This window comes from Anopheles arabiensis, chromosome 2 (genome assembly GCF_016920715.1).
Source record: "Anopheles arabiensis isolate DONGOLA chromosome 2, AaraD3, whole genome shotgun sequence".
Lineage (NCBI taxonomy): Eukaryota > Metazoa > Arthropoda > Insecta > Diptera > Culicidae > Anopheles > Anopheles arabiensis.
The window spans coordinates 15,273,424-15,288,258 of NC_053517.1; the positions used below are offsets into that span (position 1 = coordinate 15,273,424).

The 14,835-nt window shown below is 44.8% G+C and overlaps 1 protein-coding gene across 4 annotated transcripts in view; it reads left to right on the forward strand.

Moving 5' to 3' along the window:
* LOC120894409 (nephrin-like) overlaps window positions 1–14,835 on the forward strand; it is a 129,720-nt gene that overhangs the window by 64,917 nt on the left and 49,968 nt on the right. For all 4 annotated transcript variants that reach the window (XM_040296967.1, XM_040296964.1, XM_040296966.1 and 1 more), the window contains exon 3: window positions 11,963–12,095. In XM_040296967.1, the coding sequence (XP_040152901.1) occupies window positions 11,963–12,095 (133 nt within the window). The remainder of the gene's footprint in view (window positions 1–11,962; window positions 12,096–14,835) is intronic.

Here is a 14,835-nt window from a genome sequence, read left to right on the forward strand (position 1 = left end):
TTAATGCAAGCAAGATTCTGATGCAGCATTGCGATGTGTATGCAGCAGCAGTCTCACGCTTTTATTATTTCAATAGGGCAGTAGTGGATAATAAAGCATAGATGAAACCCGTTAGTCCAGGAAAAACCGTGCTAGCTTTTCGACACGAAACCTTGGGCCGAGTTACGGGAATATAAAGAAAGTCGAGCAAGACTGACACATCGCAGCAGAGTGTTGCGTGATGGAGACGGGGCGAGAGGTGGCTTGCCAGCAGCCAAGCTGTCGCACAGCACAGCGTGCTGCTTCACGTATCGTTTAAGGATGGATTTATAAGAAAACTACGTACTGGGGCTGGGCTCACAAAAGCGGGAAGCGAAAGGGACTACCGCCTTCGAACAAAAGGCGAAAAGTTCTGTTGCGGAGGTTTTCGGGCGCTTTAGGACGTGTTGAGGCTTACGCTGATTGCAGTATCGAGCCCGTTGGTGACAGCTTTCTGCACACACTGTTATACTTTTTGTGTGTGTGAGTAACACTTCCGAAACAAATCCAACCGGTTGCGATGTATGCAAGCGGTTTTGTTCGTGTATCGTTTTGTTTTTGTAGCCGTTTTTGAATAAAAGAACAGGGAGCTAACAGGGAGCGCTGCTGGCGTGTTATCGTTAGGTGAATGGTGAACGGTGAAGTGTTGAAGGCTTTCAATGGAATGGAGTAGACAGTTTACTGGAAGCGGGCTGGTGCATTAAAACATATCGAATGAAGATCGCAAACGAAACGTATAATTAGTTTCCAAGTTTCCCTATTTTTCGATTACAATTTAACAATTAAAATTCAACGATATGGTTTTTTAAACATTTGAATCTAAAATTTAAACTTATTTCAAAATGAGCAAATGTCTTCTTGTTTTTTTTCAAACATAGAAGATGAAACTCAGCCAACGAAGGAAACCATTCCATCTAAGCTAAACGCTTACCGACAGTGCATTGGAAGACAAGCATCGTTGTGGCCTGCACAATGGCGTAGTTTATTGTTTTTATCTTCATCCGGGCCGGCCTACAAACACCAACGGAACGATTGGTTAACCTTCCTCTCCAGCATGCGGCACCAAACACGAACGTACTGAAATTATGCTAGAAACTAACTTCCTGACACGTGTTTGGGGACTTCCTGAGTGGAGGGGGAAGGGGAGCCTTCAGGCTCTTTTCTTTGCACTCCAAACAAACACACACACAAACACATATACCAGGTCGAGCGCCCAGAATCTCACCATCAAACGTCGCCATCGTCAGGCGGGAAGTTTTCACGTTTACCTTCCGGCAGCTCCCCGGATTCGGTGATTCGTGTTTGCCAACACTGAGACGGATACATGCGTATGTATGGAGCTTTCTGCCCGTTGGAAAGGTGACGTGTGCTGAAGGGATCTACCTCGTATCGTTTGCCAGACCACGTCAGTGCTGCCTCGCTGCCTAAACACGTTGGTGCGCGTTGTTGCGTAAAATTTGCTCCTTGGCCGTTCCTGGCCACTGTCTGCTTGATGTGGCTGCGTGCGGCTGCATCCGCCAGCGGGCTGACAGAGGCAACATCTCCGACCGAGCAGGCGCGAAGAATCACGATGTTATCGGTTGACGAACAACAACAAGCACGCAAACCGACGCAAGATTTGAGAACTTTCCGCAGCATAGCAATCCCACCGCCACGAAGGTGACAAAAGTTTGCTGTAGGCGTTTACGGCTTGAATCTTTCAACTAGTCGTACGGTGGAGCGCAAAAGCGTAACTTTTGTGTCACACAAACACGTTGGTGGGTGAGATTCAAGTGCCGGCTTTTGTCTGTGTTGATTCTTGCGTCGGTGTCATGATGAGCTATAAGATTGTTGCGTAAATCATTACCAAACTTGAATCATTAAGACTATGGCAAGTATTTCAACAATAATTGATTCGATCCAACGCGAAACGAACCTTAAAGGCAGTGTTTTTTTAATACATCGTACATTGCACTGTTTGGCAATCTTGTACAATTTCATCTAGTAAATTATTCGCCAGATGTGTTATACCGCTACGCTTTGCGTGGCTTTCTGGCAGATCTATTTGCTTCATCTCAACACCTGATACAGCATCTAGAATGCGCCCACCGCGTTTGCCCTTAGTTTCGCCTTCACCGATACCCATGCGCTAGCGCAGGAAGCGAACGTTATCATTCATAATGTATTTCTCATGCATTGGAAATATGGTCACGATCGATATGAGACGATGCACGCCATGTTTGATTTGGAGCTGTAGGTAATATAAAAAATATGAAACGAGAAAACAGCAACGAACATCATTTTCGGTGGCAGAGACAAGGCATCGTTCGCATTGGATCGCTGTTTTGATGTTTCGTTTCGGATGATGCAGGAGCTTTATTATTACTGGGAAGTTTCGGATGTGCCACTCGGTGCCACCCAGTATATATGGTACTCTTTTTTTAGACGAATATAGCGGGAGATAGAAAAGGCTTGTACAATATACTTTCTATGTTCGTGGTATGTTTTTATTCAACCATCGTTAGATGTTGAAACATCGCAAACACTGACTAACAGAGAAATATGGAAAGAATCGCCCTTAAAGCACTCACCAATGCTGACTGTTTCAAGATCCTTTAAGAACAACAAAAAACACTCTGTGAACTGTTGCTTTCAAATGCTTCACACGTGTTCGTGGCGAGAGTTGTCGTAAAAATGGCCCTTTAGCAACCGATGGCAAAAGATGGATGGGCCATTTTTGCCGGGACCGAACTGTGCTGCAATCGATTCCGAAAACCGGACCGACATACAATGCCGGGCCACCGACACAAAGCCACAGGTAAGCGATCCGGGGTGCTATTTTAGTTTTTACACTATCTACGACAGCAGTCCATTCATTCGTGCCTTCCCTGCACGTCGATTTGTTGGTGGATGAGTTTTTTTTTCGTTTTTGTTTTTTCACTTGTTTTGTCGACGCTTGGTCGACGCAATAGGATAGCAATCTGTGCTCCACGGTTCTGTGCTCCATGGATGAGGGTGCATGAAGTGTGTGTGTGTGTATGTTTGCTCTTTTTTGCCCTTACTACCAAGCACTTTAATTTGTGCAATCAGAATCAGTGAATGGTAAATGGATGCCAATCTCGGTTACTACTGTGTTCGTTGGTCACTTTTTTCCCCCGTTTGGGAGAGAGGTTAGAGGGCGGTTTTTGTTGCTACACGGCAACCGCTTGTGACAATGTGTTAGCAAAATGGCTGCCCGCTGATTGCACGATCCAAAACCTTTTATCTTACAAAAGGTTGCACTTATTTTTATGCATTGCTGACACTTTATGTGTTCGGGGAGTTTTTGTCGGTGGTCAGTTTAATAACAAATGGATGGTAGGGTTTTACTGTGGAATGTTAGCATGGATTGAATTATTTTTGCTTTATCGTTTGCTTTGCATCAATTATTCAACGAAGCTGTATGAATGATGGCTTATTCAGCATCAGGCAGTTAAATGAACTGTTTCAATGCGATATCGTACAGCAAATTGAATAGCTTTGTGCAATCAATGCTCAGTACAAATCCGTTCAAATTGCATTGCTGATAGCCATGTGGTGTGTGGTGAAGCGATCCTGTTATTGACTATTGCATCCTCATTACAGCGCTTCTTTTGTGTAGTTCTAGTCGTTATTTAAAAGTTAATATTTATACGACATTTAAAAGTCGACAAAAGTCATGCAGCGTTTGATTGTAAGCTCTCAACCAACACTAGCGCCCACGAAGCTACCAGGAAGCCACAAAGCACGCAACAAAACCCCTCGAAAAACCCTTTTTCAAAACCCGAACCATGCATAAGAAATCCCATTAGCTGGAAGCGGTCAAAGGTCGGCGAAGGTTTCGCGTCTTTGGTCGATGACTGTTACATTTTCGGAGATTATTTCCATTTCCGTTCCGTCGTTCTGTGCGCATGGTTGACTCTTGGGACTCAGTATTCCACCCGCAGCGTTGGCCACTGTCGGATTTTTTTCCCCCGTTTAAGAGCATTACGAACGCGTGGGTGCAAGGGATGCCGTTACTATAAATCCCAACTACCCAGAGCAACCCACCGCAACACTCAGCCAATGGGCATTCCGGAACCGATTTACGCGGAAGCGTAGCCCGTAGACAGCGGCCGGGGTAGAAGAAAATATGCTCCAGTACGGGCTTACGTTACCCCCGTAACAAACACACACACACGATAGGGGAGGGTGGGAAGTAAGACCTTTGACCACCGATGTCGGATCGAAGCTGTTGAAAGTCGTACCTTTCGGTTTGTACGCTCCCTGCCTGCCAGGCGGAACTGGGCCGAAGTGTCTGGCCGACGTAACATACGCTTCCTACACGGCCTTCCTTCTTTTGGGTGCTGTTGTGTGCTTGTTCTTTTTCGTCCCCCGCTCGAGCCCTCCCATTCCCTCTTTTATGGGTGTCAAATTGAATTTTATTGCTTTACATGACATTTAACATTTTCTACCACTTTTGGCCCGTCCCGTAAACCGTACCGTTTGGTGCGTGCAGTGGAAGCAGCTTACGGGAATGCTTCGGGTGCCATCAAGCGAAGCGGTACCCGGTTCAATACCGGTGACAGTAAACAAGCGTTTGCTCGTGCCTGTGTATGTGTGTGTGTGTGTGAGTGTCGGAAGCTAACCTCGTGACAAAGTGACGGAAGCTCGTGAAGGAAGCGATGCGGCGTGGGAAGGATTTGGTTTCATTACGAAGGCTCAAAGTCGATGAGGGCAATGGGCGCTGTGTGCATGTGGCATGGTGTGACATGGTAATAATGTAGGCTTTACGTGCTTTTCGTGGCTAGATTCCGATCGTTCAAGTGGGTGGCCAGAAAAATCGAACAACGATTTAATCCAATTTAGGTGCGCATGGGAATATTACAAAGGATTACGGTTCGTTTTGTGTGACATTTTGTTTTATGGACCCTCGTTTTGTTTGCTTAAGTACTGTGCAGAGAGGCGCGTGTAACGCACTGGAAGCAAAAAAAAAAATCGTGACCGAGGGTGGTTATTACTTCCACGTGTTAAAGCTTGTAAGCTTTTCTCGTTTAAATGTATCAAAATCGCTCAATTTTTACAGTGATGTAACTTCTTGTCGGAAATCTTGTCGTAAGCGGTCAATAGTGTAAACAGTGCCACACAATCTATTCTTAGTTGAAAGTGAATATTTTCTATGAGATAAATATTGGCTTTTAGTTGAACCACCGTCTCAGCGATGACACTTAGTGGCAGTGTTTTACTTCAAAGTGGAAAAAGCAGTTTTGGCAAATGTATGACCTGGAGACACACTGTGCCCGGTGACGTCATTACCAGTGAACCAGCCTCTCCAACAGCGCCTGATTGAAGTGGAATCTCTGGTCCTCAACGGCATCGTTGTCATGCTCATGATCCACCCAACGAACGACCGCCTAAGTGGATGGATGGATATCCGGTTTAGCATCAAATCTGTTTGACACCGTTATTGATCCGTAACAATCCGTGATCAAACGCGAATCAGCCTGGCTGGTGGGCGGGAGAAGCACCATAGCACCATTATTTGCCCATCCGTTCGCTTGTGCTTCCGTGAACTGTCCACCGACAAAGCCTAGCGAGTGGCAAACCGGTGATCCCTTTTGGACGGGCGGAAGTAATTGTGTCGCTGGGCAAGAACAAACGAAATTTTCGTTTAGTCTCATCCTGCCTGTCCCCATTTCATCCACGCGTCCGTCGCCACTGATGTGGCTGCAATTGTGGTGTATCATCGACCGGAGAAAAGGGGAACGTACCGACGACAATCACGGGGTAACAGGGCCCTATCGACAGCATAAAGGAGGATACGATGCGGCCACGTCGATTGTTTGTCCACTACTTAGACGCCAGCGACATCGGGCATCGGTTGCGCGTCCTTGGCAAGCCGCTTTCGGGCGCGCGCATAGCGCACCTGCACCTGGAATGTGTGTGGAAAGAGAAGGGAAGCAAGAGAAGAAACTCTGCCACACACGCCCTGACAATGTTTCCCGAAAACATGGTTGCTCTTATCGGGCGGGTACGTGCGCTTTGTTCGAGCCGTCTTCGTGCACGTTCCCGTGTCCGCAAGCACCACATGCTTGCAGCTAACGCCTTGGCACCGGTGCATAATGTGGGATGCAGCCCACAGCCAAATTTGATCATCGTGGATGCGATTACCAACTATCTCGGTACACGGAACCACCGAACGGTAAAGTCTTGGCCTGTTTGAGGACTGGCACTGCTCGCTTTACAGCCAGGCGTGATACAGTGGCACATCCTGGCTGGGTTTGTCCTTCCGTGTGGCGTGTTTTCCCTCGAGGTCAAACGATTTCACGATGTCCCTGGGATGGGTTTCTCGAGCTCGTTCTAAGGATGGGATTAGGGAATGGTTTGGGAAGACCACACGTGTGTGGTTTAGGTGATCCACGATGAGCTTGTGCGCGGTGGCGTACGATCAAACCATTATGCTTCGATGTCTATTCAACGGGCCTTTGAATTACTTCGTCGGTGTAGGGCTTGGAACGGATCAAAAGGGGAAACAAAGCAAGAATAGCGCTTGCGAATAGGCGATGTTTGTCGTTACGGTCCACGATTACCTTCGATTGCGATTTAGATAGGGCGTTGGACGTAGTACGAGCAGTCGGTTGCATTTGTCGTAAGCTTTTGCCGGATGTTTGAAATGTTTGATCACAATGTTCATAGTGGAATCACGTTAATGATGTTGTTGAGGTATCATAAATGGTTCCTGCTAAATATGTTGTTATAATTAATTTCTTAATTTCTTCTACCAATTGCTCTCGATAATTGCAATGATGTGAACACTACGTGCAAATAATTGATTTGTGATTAATTTATAAATTTCAATATTATATAGCACCGTGAAACACTTAGGAACATCAGTTACGCTAATTGCAATTGCTATTCCATTCCCATTCCATGCAATTGTTATGCCAAAAAAAGAACGTTTGTAACACGCGTCTGATAAATAGTTACATTCCGAGAATAGCGCGCTTGAAACAATCCATACAGGATTCCTAGAACGGTAACGATAAAAGCATTCCTACGGAAATGATCATTAAATTCAATACAGCGAAAAATAATAAAAAAGCAATATATCAATCACCCGTAATGGAGGGGTTAAAACTGGCACAATCAAATTGCTCTTAATATATAAATCCTACCAACCGATTCCAACCACTGTTTCCTCTGTAACATACCCCCTTTGCCGAACATGTACTGTTCAATGGCGCTTGCAGTTAAAACATCCACCTCACCAAATGCGCCCGCTTCGCCGTAGCAGCAGTCCCGAAGGCGAAACTGCCCCACACGAAATGCACACATAAAAGCGCTTTTCAAATCGTCCTTCCCACTGGACGCCCGTACTTCCACCGCCAAGGTGTGACGCAGGTGGAGGGGCAAATCTTGTGTCGTTTAAATGTCGTTCCGTAAATGGGTTTCACCTATTCACACCTACAGCGCCCCGCTACCTGATGCATTGCCACGGGCTTACCTTACCGACGACCAGGCGTCTCCATTCCCAGTGGAGACGGTCGTGGAAGAAAAAAAAACACGGTCCGCGCTGCCACGTTGTTATTGAGCGAACACGGGCCAAGGATCAACCACCTTTCGGGTTGGGAAATAAATTCTTTACGACACTTCCACTGTTTCCTATGTTCCTTTCTTACCATTTTTGGGGTTTGCTTGTTGGCTAGTCTGTCCGGCATTGGCACGTGCTTGCGTTGGTTTCTTCTACTTCTGCTTTTGTTTTGCCAGTTTCAGGAACAGTTTTTTCCAATAAAGCTAGCAGTGGAACGATTTTTATGTATGATTTCCTTCCACCCATGCACCCCTGGCCCGAACTGGCCGCCGTCTCTCGGCATGGAAACTTGAGCCAGTTTTATTACCGTGCGTCGGCCATTTTTATTGCCAGCAGAGAACCATTCGGCTAAGATCAAAACAACAAAATGACACTTAATGGCCAACACAGTGCTCTGGTATTGAAGAAATTGTCTCCCTTCGATAGCGAGACCACTGCCAGCATTGATGCCGAAAACAAAAATAGCGACCACATTGCGGGGGCTAAGCAACGGCAGAAGAAAGAAAAAAACAGAACACAAGTAACATAGAAATAATATGTTCAGCGGAAACAAAATCCCCTAATCTCCGTCCTGCCGTCCAATGGTGTGACGTCCGATGGGTTGGATCAACAACAACAACAACAACAAAAAGTCCCATAATTGCTTGCCGGAGGAGAACAACCGGATGCCGGTGTGAAAATAACGCTTCAAAGAACGATCTTCCGGCGGCGATTACGAGTTGCGTGGGGCTGTTCTGTGGTGGGTCGTAAATAATATCACCGCTGGCCGTGAACCGATCGTGGGATGAAAGTGCTCGTAACTCGCAACTGTGGCAGGGAAAAGGAATGAACAAAAAAAAAGATCCCATTTCTCTGCACTCAAACGTGCTCTTCAATCGCATTCGCACGTTTAAAGAAGTTTGACAGTTATTTTTACCCTCACATGACCACCGCAAATTCGATCGAATGCTCGTAAAGGGGGGGGGGTTATTTTTTGCACGCACACATTTGTGCGTTCTGGCGGAATAACTCGCTAAAAGGATTCACAGCACACGAAAACGATCGCACGGGGAGTTTTTATTCACATTGAGGTTTCTTCCGGTTTGCTAGAGCGAATCGAAGAAGGAGAGAAAAAACAACCATCACATCCACACCGTCACGTAATCGGTGTGTATCATTTTGCCAGCAACGTCGGGTGTAGGATGTATTGGGCAACATTTCATGAATGTACTTGAGAGTCGAGGTACCCCGTGCAGTAACATAAAATAAATAAATAAACGAACGAATTTTCATACCGTTTGTGGGGTGGTCGTTTGTGCCGCTCGATCGATCATGCTTACGCTTGCATTCCGACATATTACAGGCGAAGGAATGCTTCTTCGAACTATCTGGCAGCTGGTTGAAGCAAGCGGCAACAAAATAAAAAAAAAGAACCCGTCCACTCCACTGTGCCGATGTGTATTTGATAGCAATCGAAAAAGTTATAAAATCGTTTGCCACCGTACGTAAAGCACCACTGCAAACTGGGCGAACTGGCGTGTGTGAGAACAGTTGTCACAACAGTTTAGGACTTTGCCCGTCGAGTTCGGTGTGCTCACACGTCCAAGCTTGCCGAAATCGTTCGTCGTGAAACGCAATATATATGTGTGACACATGTCATTGAGATGTTCCCCAAGGGGTAGGCCCCTCCCCCACAAACCCCCTTGTGCTAGTGTGACCGGAGAAGAAGTTCAGCACCAACCTTTCGAGCGGCCAGAGTATCGAAACTTCAGCCTTCGATGCTTCCCCCGGAACCCACAGCTCACAGCAAAGCAAGCACGCGTTGGTTCGAAATGTTTACTGTTTGCATCGTTGCTGCCCGTCGACCGGTTGGGTACGTCCCGGTCCCTTGACGGAAGGTTGTGTATCATAAATTTTCAATCAAACATAAGTGGAAATGATGAATGATGTTGCTTCGTTGGCATCCAGCTGTGCTGCCTAAACGAATCACGGTGGAGGGCTGGGCTGGGTTGGGTGGCGGTCTGTGAACTGCCGCGGAGCAGCTTGGGCGTCCATTTCACAATTCAACTGTAGCCACGCATGATCAGATCAGAAGCGGGTATCTTCCTTCCACCTCTCCTCTTTTCACCATTCCCCGTTCACACATCCCCCTCGGAACACGGCGGGGCCAAATGTTTAACACTTTACTTGTCAAACAGCGTTTTCGGTCAAATATTTCAAATTCAAATCCAGCAGGCGCGGCGGAATTGGGTGTGAAATTTGCATCCATCGAGCTCCGGTAGGAGGTCGATCGTTTGGACCAAAACAAACCGAAAGCGTGCGCTGTATCTGTATCGCCAGCCAGACGCCGCGGCCCACAGACGGCGAGTAATAAATCGAAAGTCATCAGTATTTCACTATCAAAAATTCAACAACCGTTCTTCTGGCATGGTCATGGCGGTGAAGGGGTGCGGCAGGGCGCAGTGATTTATAATTTGTCACCGGCAGGTTTCGGAACAGCGCAGGGTATGTTAATATGGGCCTGCCCAAAAAGGTTTCACTCGACGACGAATGATGATGATGATGATGATGATAGCTTGGCAATGATGAGACCAGTCTTTTCGGTGGTTTTGAAGCAAATTGAAACTGCTATTGACAGTCGTTTCGCTTACTCGCTCCTCGCTAGTGAGGAAGAGCCACCACTATTGTAATAGTGTGGTGACAGTGTGGAAAGATTTTTCATCATGCCAATTAATCATGCGTCGGTATGACAGTGACGTTCTGGGTCTGGGATTGTGTTGTGTCGCCAGCGACGTTATTTCTATCGTCGAGAAAATTTGTAAAGGAAGCAGGTAGAGTCCACTGGTAGCAACATTAGTTTAAAGCATAGAGTTGAATCATTATAATGTCCTTATTTCAACATTGTCCAATGAGTGACCCATAGATTAACATGAAAAGGAAAGCTTTATAGAACGAGGTGAACGAAACAGAAGAATACGACTACTTATGATCCAAAACCTTCCGCAGAACCTTCTCGAACGGTGCATCCTAATTCGTCTACAATAGTATACCAGGATTTTTCGATATTCCAGCCTACTACACTTTGATCTTTGCCTTGAGGCCCAAAAACGATTCATACTGTATCGTCTTTCCATCATATTCATATTATCATGCACTCTGTGACAGTAACAAATCAGCAATTCATTAGTTATAAGAACCATACGTGCTTGGATTGTTTTAAGGCCTTCAATAGCTGCAAGCGATAAGGATAGCACATGGTTAGTGATTGCTAACCAGTAGTCTTTGATAAAATGAAAAGTATATTAAGTGATTAAATTGAATTGAATTGCAAGCAGTCGGTTAAACAAAGAATCATGAGTGATACCGTACGAATGACAGCCTTTCTTCAAATGCGCTTACATAATCCAATCTTTATGCATGTTAGCACATTGTGAATAATGGTCTGTGTAACTTTTGATGTTTTGCGTTCAATACTGGAATTAATTTAAATTCAATTCAATCAATTCCCAACTCGAAGCATCCTAGCTTAATAGGGAATTTGATTTGTCGGTTCAATTTGTTTGTAATCAGTACCATTTTGAGATAACTTCGACATACTCTCAAAAATATTTTTGCTACATTTCATGCATCCCTTATAAATATTTGTATTTAAATTATTGTTCAGTAAAAAATATCAAATTTAAGGAAATTCATTTAAAAAAATACAAAAACGATCGCAATTATTTGACGTTTTTTTAAATTTCTTGAACGTGACTTAAATATATATTATCTTCGCATGTTTGCAATTTTTACATTCCCCAAGTTTGATGTAATATTTATTTGCCTTTTTCAGCCACTTACATACTTTAAACCGTGTAACTAAGACATTCTCATACAATATCAATGTTGCTACTCAATATTACTCGACAGAAGGGGCAATGCTATCGTGTCAAGTGTTACTATTCCTTCCCACAATGAGACACCCTTTGTAAGCTTGCTAGTGAAGTCTGGCTACATTAACGTTTCAATTCGTTTCATTCCTATGTCGAACCGGAGGATATGCTTCTTAGTACTTCTGCAATGGTTACCCTCCATTTCACGTGTTCGGGTGAAATCTCACGTAAATTCGCTTATCGCCTTCGTTCTCGTTGCACCAGAACCCATTCAAAAACCCCCAAAACCAGAGCTCCAAAGTGCAAAATAAAGTAAAGTGTAAAGTATTTTAAAAGTAGCTGCAGCAACAACAACCACGAAAAAATGTCTCGTAAAAGTGCTTCCCAGAATTGATGCAAAACTGTTGGAAAGGTTGGGCGATAAATGTAATTTACTGTCTTTTTAGATGCCACCGCCAATTTCCTTTCGCGCGTTTGTTCCCACTAACCGTTGTTTTTCTTTTCTTTTCTTTGCTAATCATTCCAGCGCCGCTGCATCTTTCCGAAGCAGTCCAGGGTACGGTGGGCCAGCTGGAGTGCAACATCACGTCGCCAATTAGCGGTGACCGGGCGATACTGGTGATCTGGTACAAGGGCGCCCAGACGATCCCATTCTACACGTAAGTAAAGTGCTACCCGTTTCACACTGTTCGGCTGCGGCACTACTGTGTTGCTGTGGGTGCAACACCCCTGTCACCTGGTTTCGAAGGAGTGGCAATAAATTGTTTACAGCTTGCCGTTGCTAGTCACGTTAGTGTCTTAATTAAGGGTGACAAAAGTGCTGCTTATTGGTCGGGCGAACTGTGGTTTTCTAGGAACGTCTATCCGATTAAGCATGGGGAGTCGTGTTGCGATTTACACGACACGAAGATTGTTATTTTCACTTGTTAGTTAGATGTATTACGTTCAAGTCGTTCCTATGTCGTATATTGGATAGAATGGTAGCATAAAAAGTTACTACATTATAAAACGATGAAATTCATTAGAAAACATTTGATATCGGTTAGCAAAACATTCTTCTGCAAATTCGTTTGCTTTTCAACTTTCCCTAAGCAATAGCAAATGTGCACTATTTTCATTTCTATTTCGGTAGAACAATTCGAAAAGCTTGACGTTGGCAAGCCGTATTATCTTTCTGAAATCACTCCCGCTTTATTGTTGTTCTCATTTCCGGTACTTTTCCGCATCAAGTATCATCTGCCCGTCTCCGTGTACTAGGTACTGTTCGTAACTGGACAGGCGCACAATCCGGATTGTTTTCTAGCAATTTTCTGTACGATCGGATAACGGAAAGCACCGTCTGTCTGTGTCCGCGTAATGTTGCCCTGCTGTCTTTGTGTGTGTGTATGTGTGTGTGTGGGTAGATTTTTTTTGTCGATCGATTTCATTTCCGTCAACCGATGGGATGCAGGGGACCGATGGTTTAGGCATGAGCCAGAACACCCAGCTCCCCGAAAGCCGTTCATGATGTGAAGTGGCTCGAGCCGGACACTCGCCAAGGGACCAATCTTTTGCCCGTGGGAAATCGCCTCTTGTATACCCGCCTTGCCACACAATAACCCGTATCACCCGTAGCAAGCAGTGAAGCAGAAATAATAAATAAATAACGATAATTTTTTATTTGCTTCCTTCAGTTTATTCATGCTACATCCGGTTTCCGCTTGGCAGTCGCGCACCGCACGGCGTACGCCGAGTGTGGCCTGTCGCCGCACTGACCTCGACCATTCGGTGCTGGGCGGCAGTAAACTGAGCGCGAAGAAAGGATGGGCAAGGGTTGGTCAGAAACAAAACCAAAGGAAACCCAAAAGAATGAAATTATATCGGTCGCCTTTGGGCTACACTGCAACATAATGGTGATCGTGTGTGGATGGGTTTGTGGGGTACGGTGGCGCTAGGCAGGCCACCAGGCCAAATAAGGCCCACTTCCCCGTGCTTAAGCCCATGGGGAAAATATGAGCGTTCCTAGCACATTTCCTGGAGAGCAGATAAGAGTCGATGTGTGCTACTTTTGTTGTGTTCTTTCCATTGAACTTATCTGTGCTGCTCTTAGTCACCAATACCAATAAAAAGTAGTACAGCTGAAAACTGTTTTCAAATAAAAATATGAAATTATGTCCATCTTTATCTTAAATATAGTTTATGTGAAGAATTCTATCTTTGTAAATGTTCCGACATTTGTATGATCTCCCCATTCATTGTATCAAAAATTTATTTAAACACAAATGTATTTAATAAACCTTAGCATAAGAAGACCAAAACAGTGACAATAAAAACATTTTCTACAGTTGCTGCTTTTGAGAAAACCCACAACCATCCGTAGATGAATAGCGCTAAACGGATGCGGTGTCATAAAAGCAAGCTTATCTTGCCGTTGCTATCTAGCCGCCACGCCGAGTTTTGAACCGTGCAGACTATTTGGGTCTACCGAGATACAGGAGTTTCCCGCCCACTGGCGCTGGAGATCAGGATTTGTTTGGAGGGATTTTGATATTTATTTATTTTTTCCATATTTTTCTATGGAACCGACCACCCTTCACAGGACTCAAACATCACCTACAGCCAATAAGGTCACCCAAGCCAGCGGCAAGCGGTTTACGGATGTTTCGCAAAGTACCGGGCTAGTATGTTTTGCTTCTGTACGGATGCCATTTTCCACCCTGCGGAAAGGATTTAAATTCATTTTTATCCGATTTTCTGGTCGTTGCACAGGAAGCATAACTGGGGAGGGGCAAAAAATAGATGATGAGAAATGTACAAACGAAAAACCAACCGTTTCAGCATGGTGAATGGTGTGAGGTTGTCTACTTCTACTCCAGCAGTGGAAATTTACTGGGATCTGACGATTACGTACGTCGAATACGTCGTAGATATTCGAGGTCCTTTGGTTGAATGGGTTCAATGTGAACCAATCTTTAATGTGAACCAAGGCATGCTGTTTGACAAATCATGCAATCGTGACATATTCGTGTGATCAAATCAATTGATTATGGAATATTTTCCTTTGCTCTTGATGAAAAGTTCTTGAATATGGAAGTATTTACTAGAATCCATCCCAGCAATGTAAAATGGCAAGAATTGTTAAAGCTTAGTGTAAGCTAAGACGTTCCTTGTTCTACCTTTTATGAATGTGCTCGGTACGTTGTTCTGGTGACACTTCTATGAACTGGAGCCAATACATCTCTAGAAAAAGATGACACAGGGTCTTGTGCTGGAAAATATATAAACAGTATATGCTGGAACATCATATTTTGAATAAACAGTTTATGCTGGAAAATATCAACATTCTAGCGTCTTTCAGGATTTGACCACTGTAGCAGATTTACTGCTAACAGCTATGGTTTAAGCCTGTAGCGCACACCT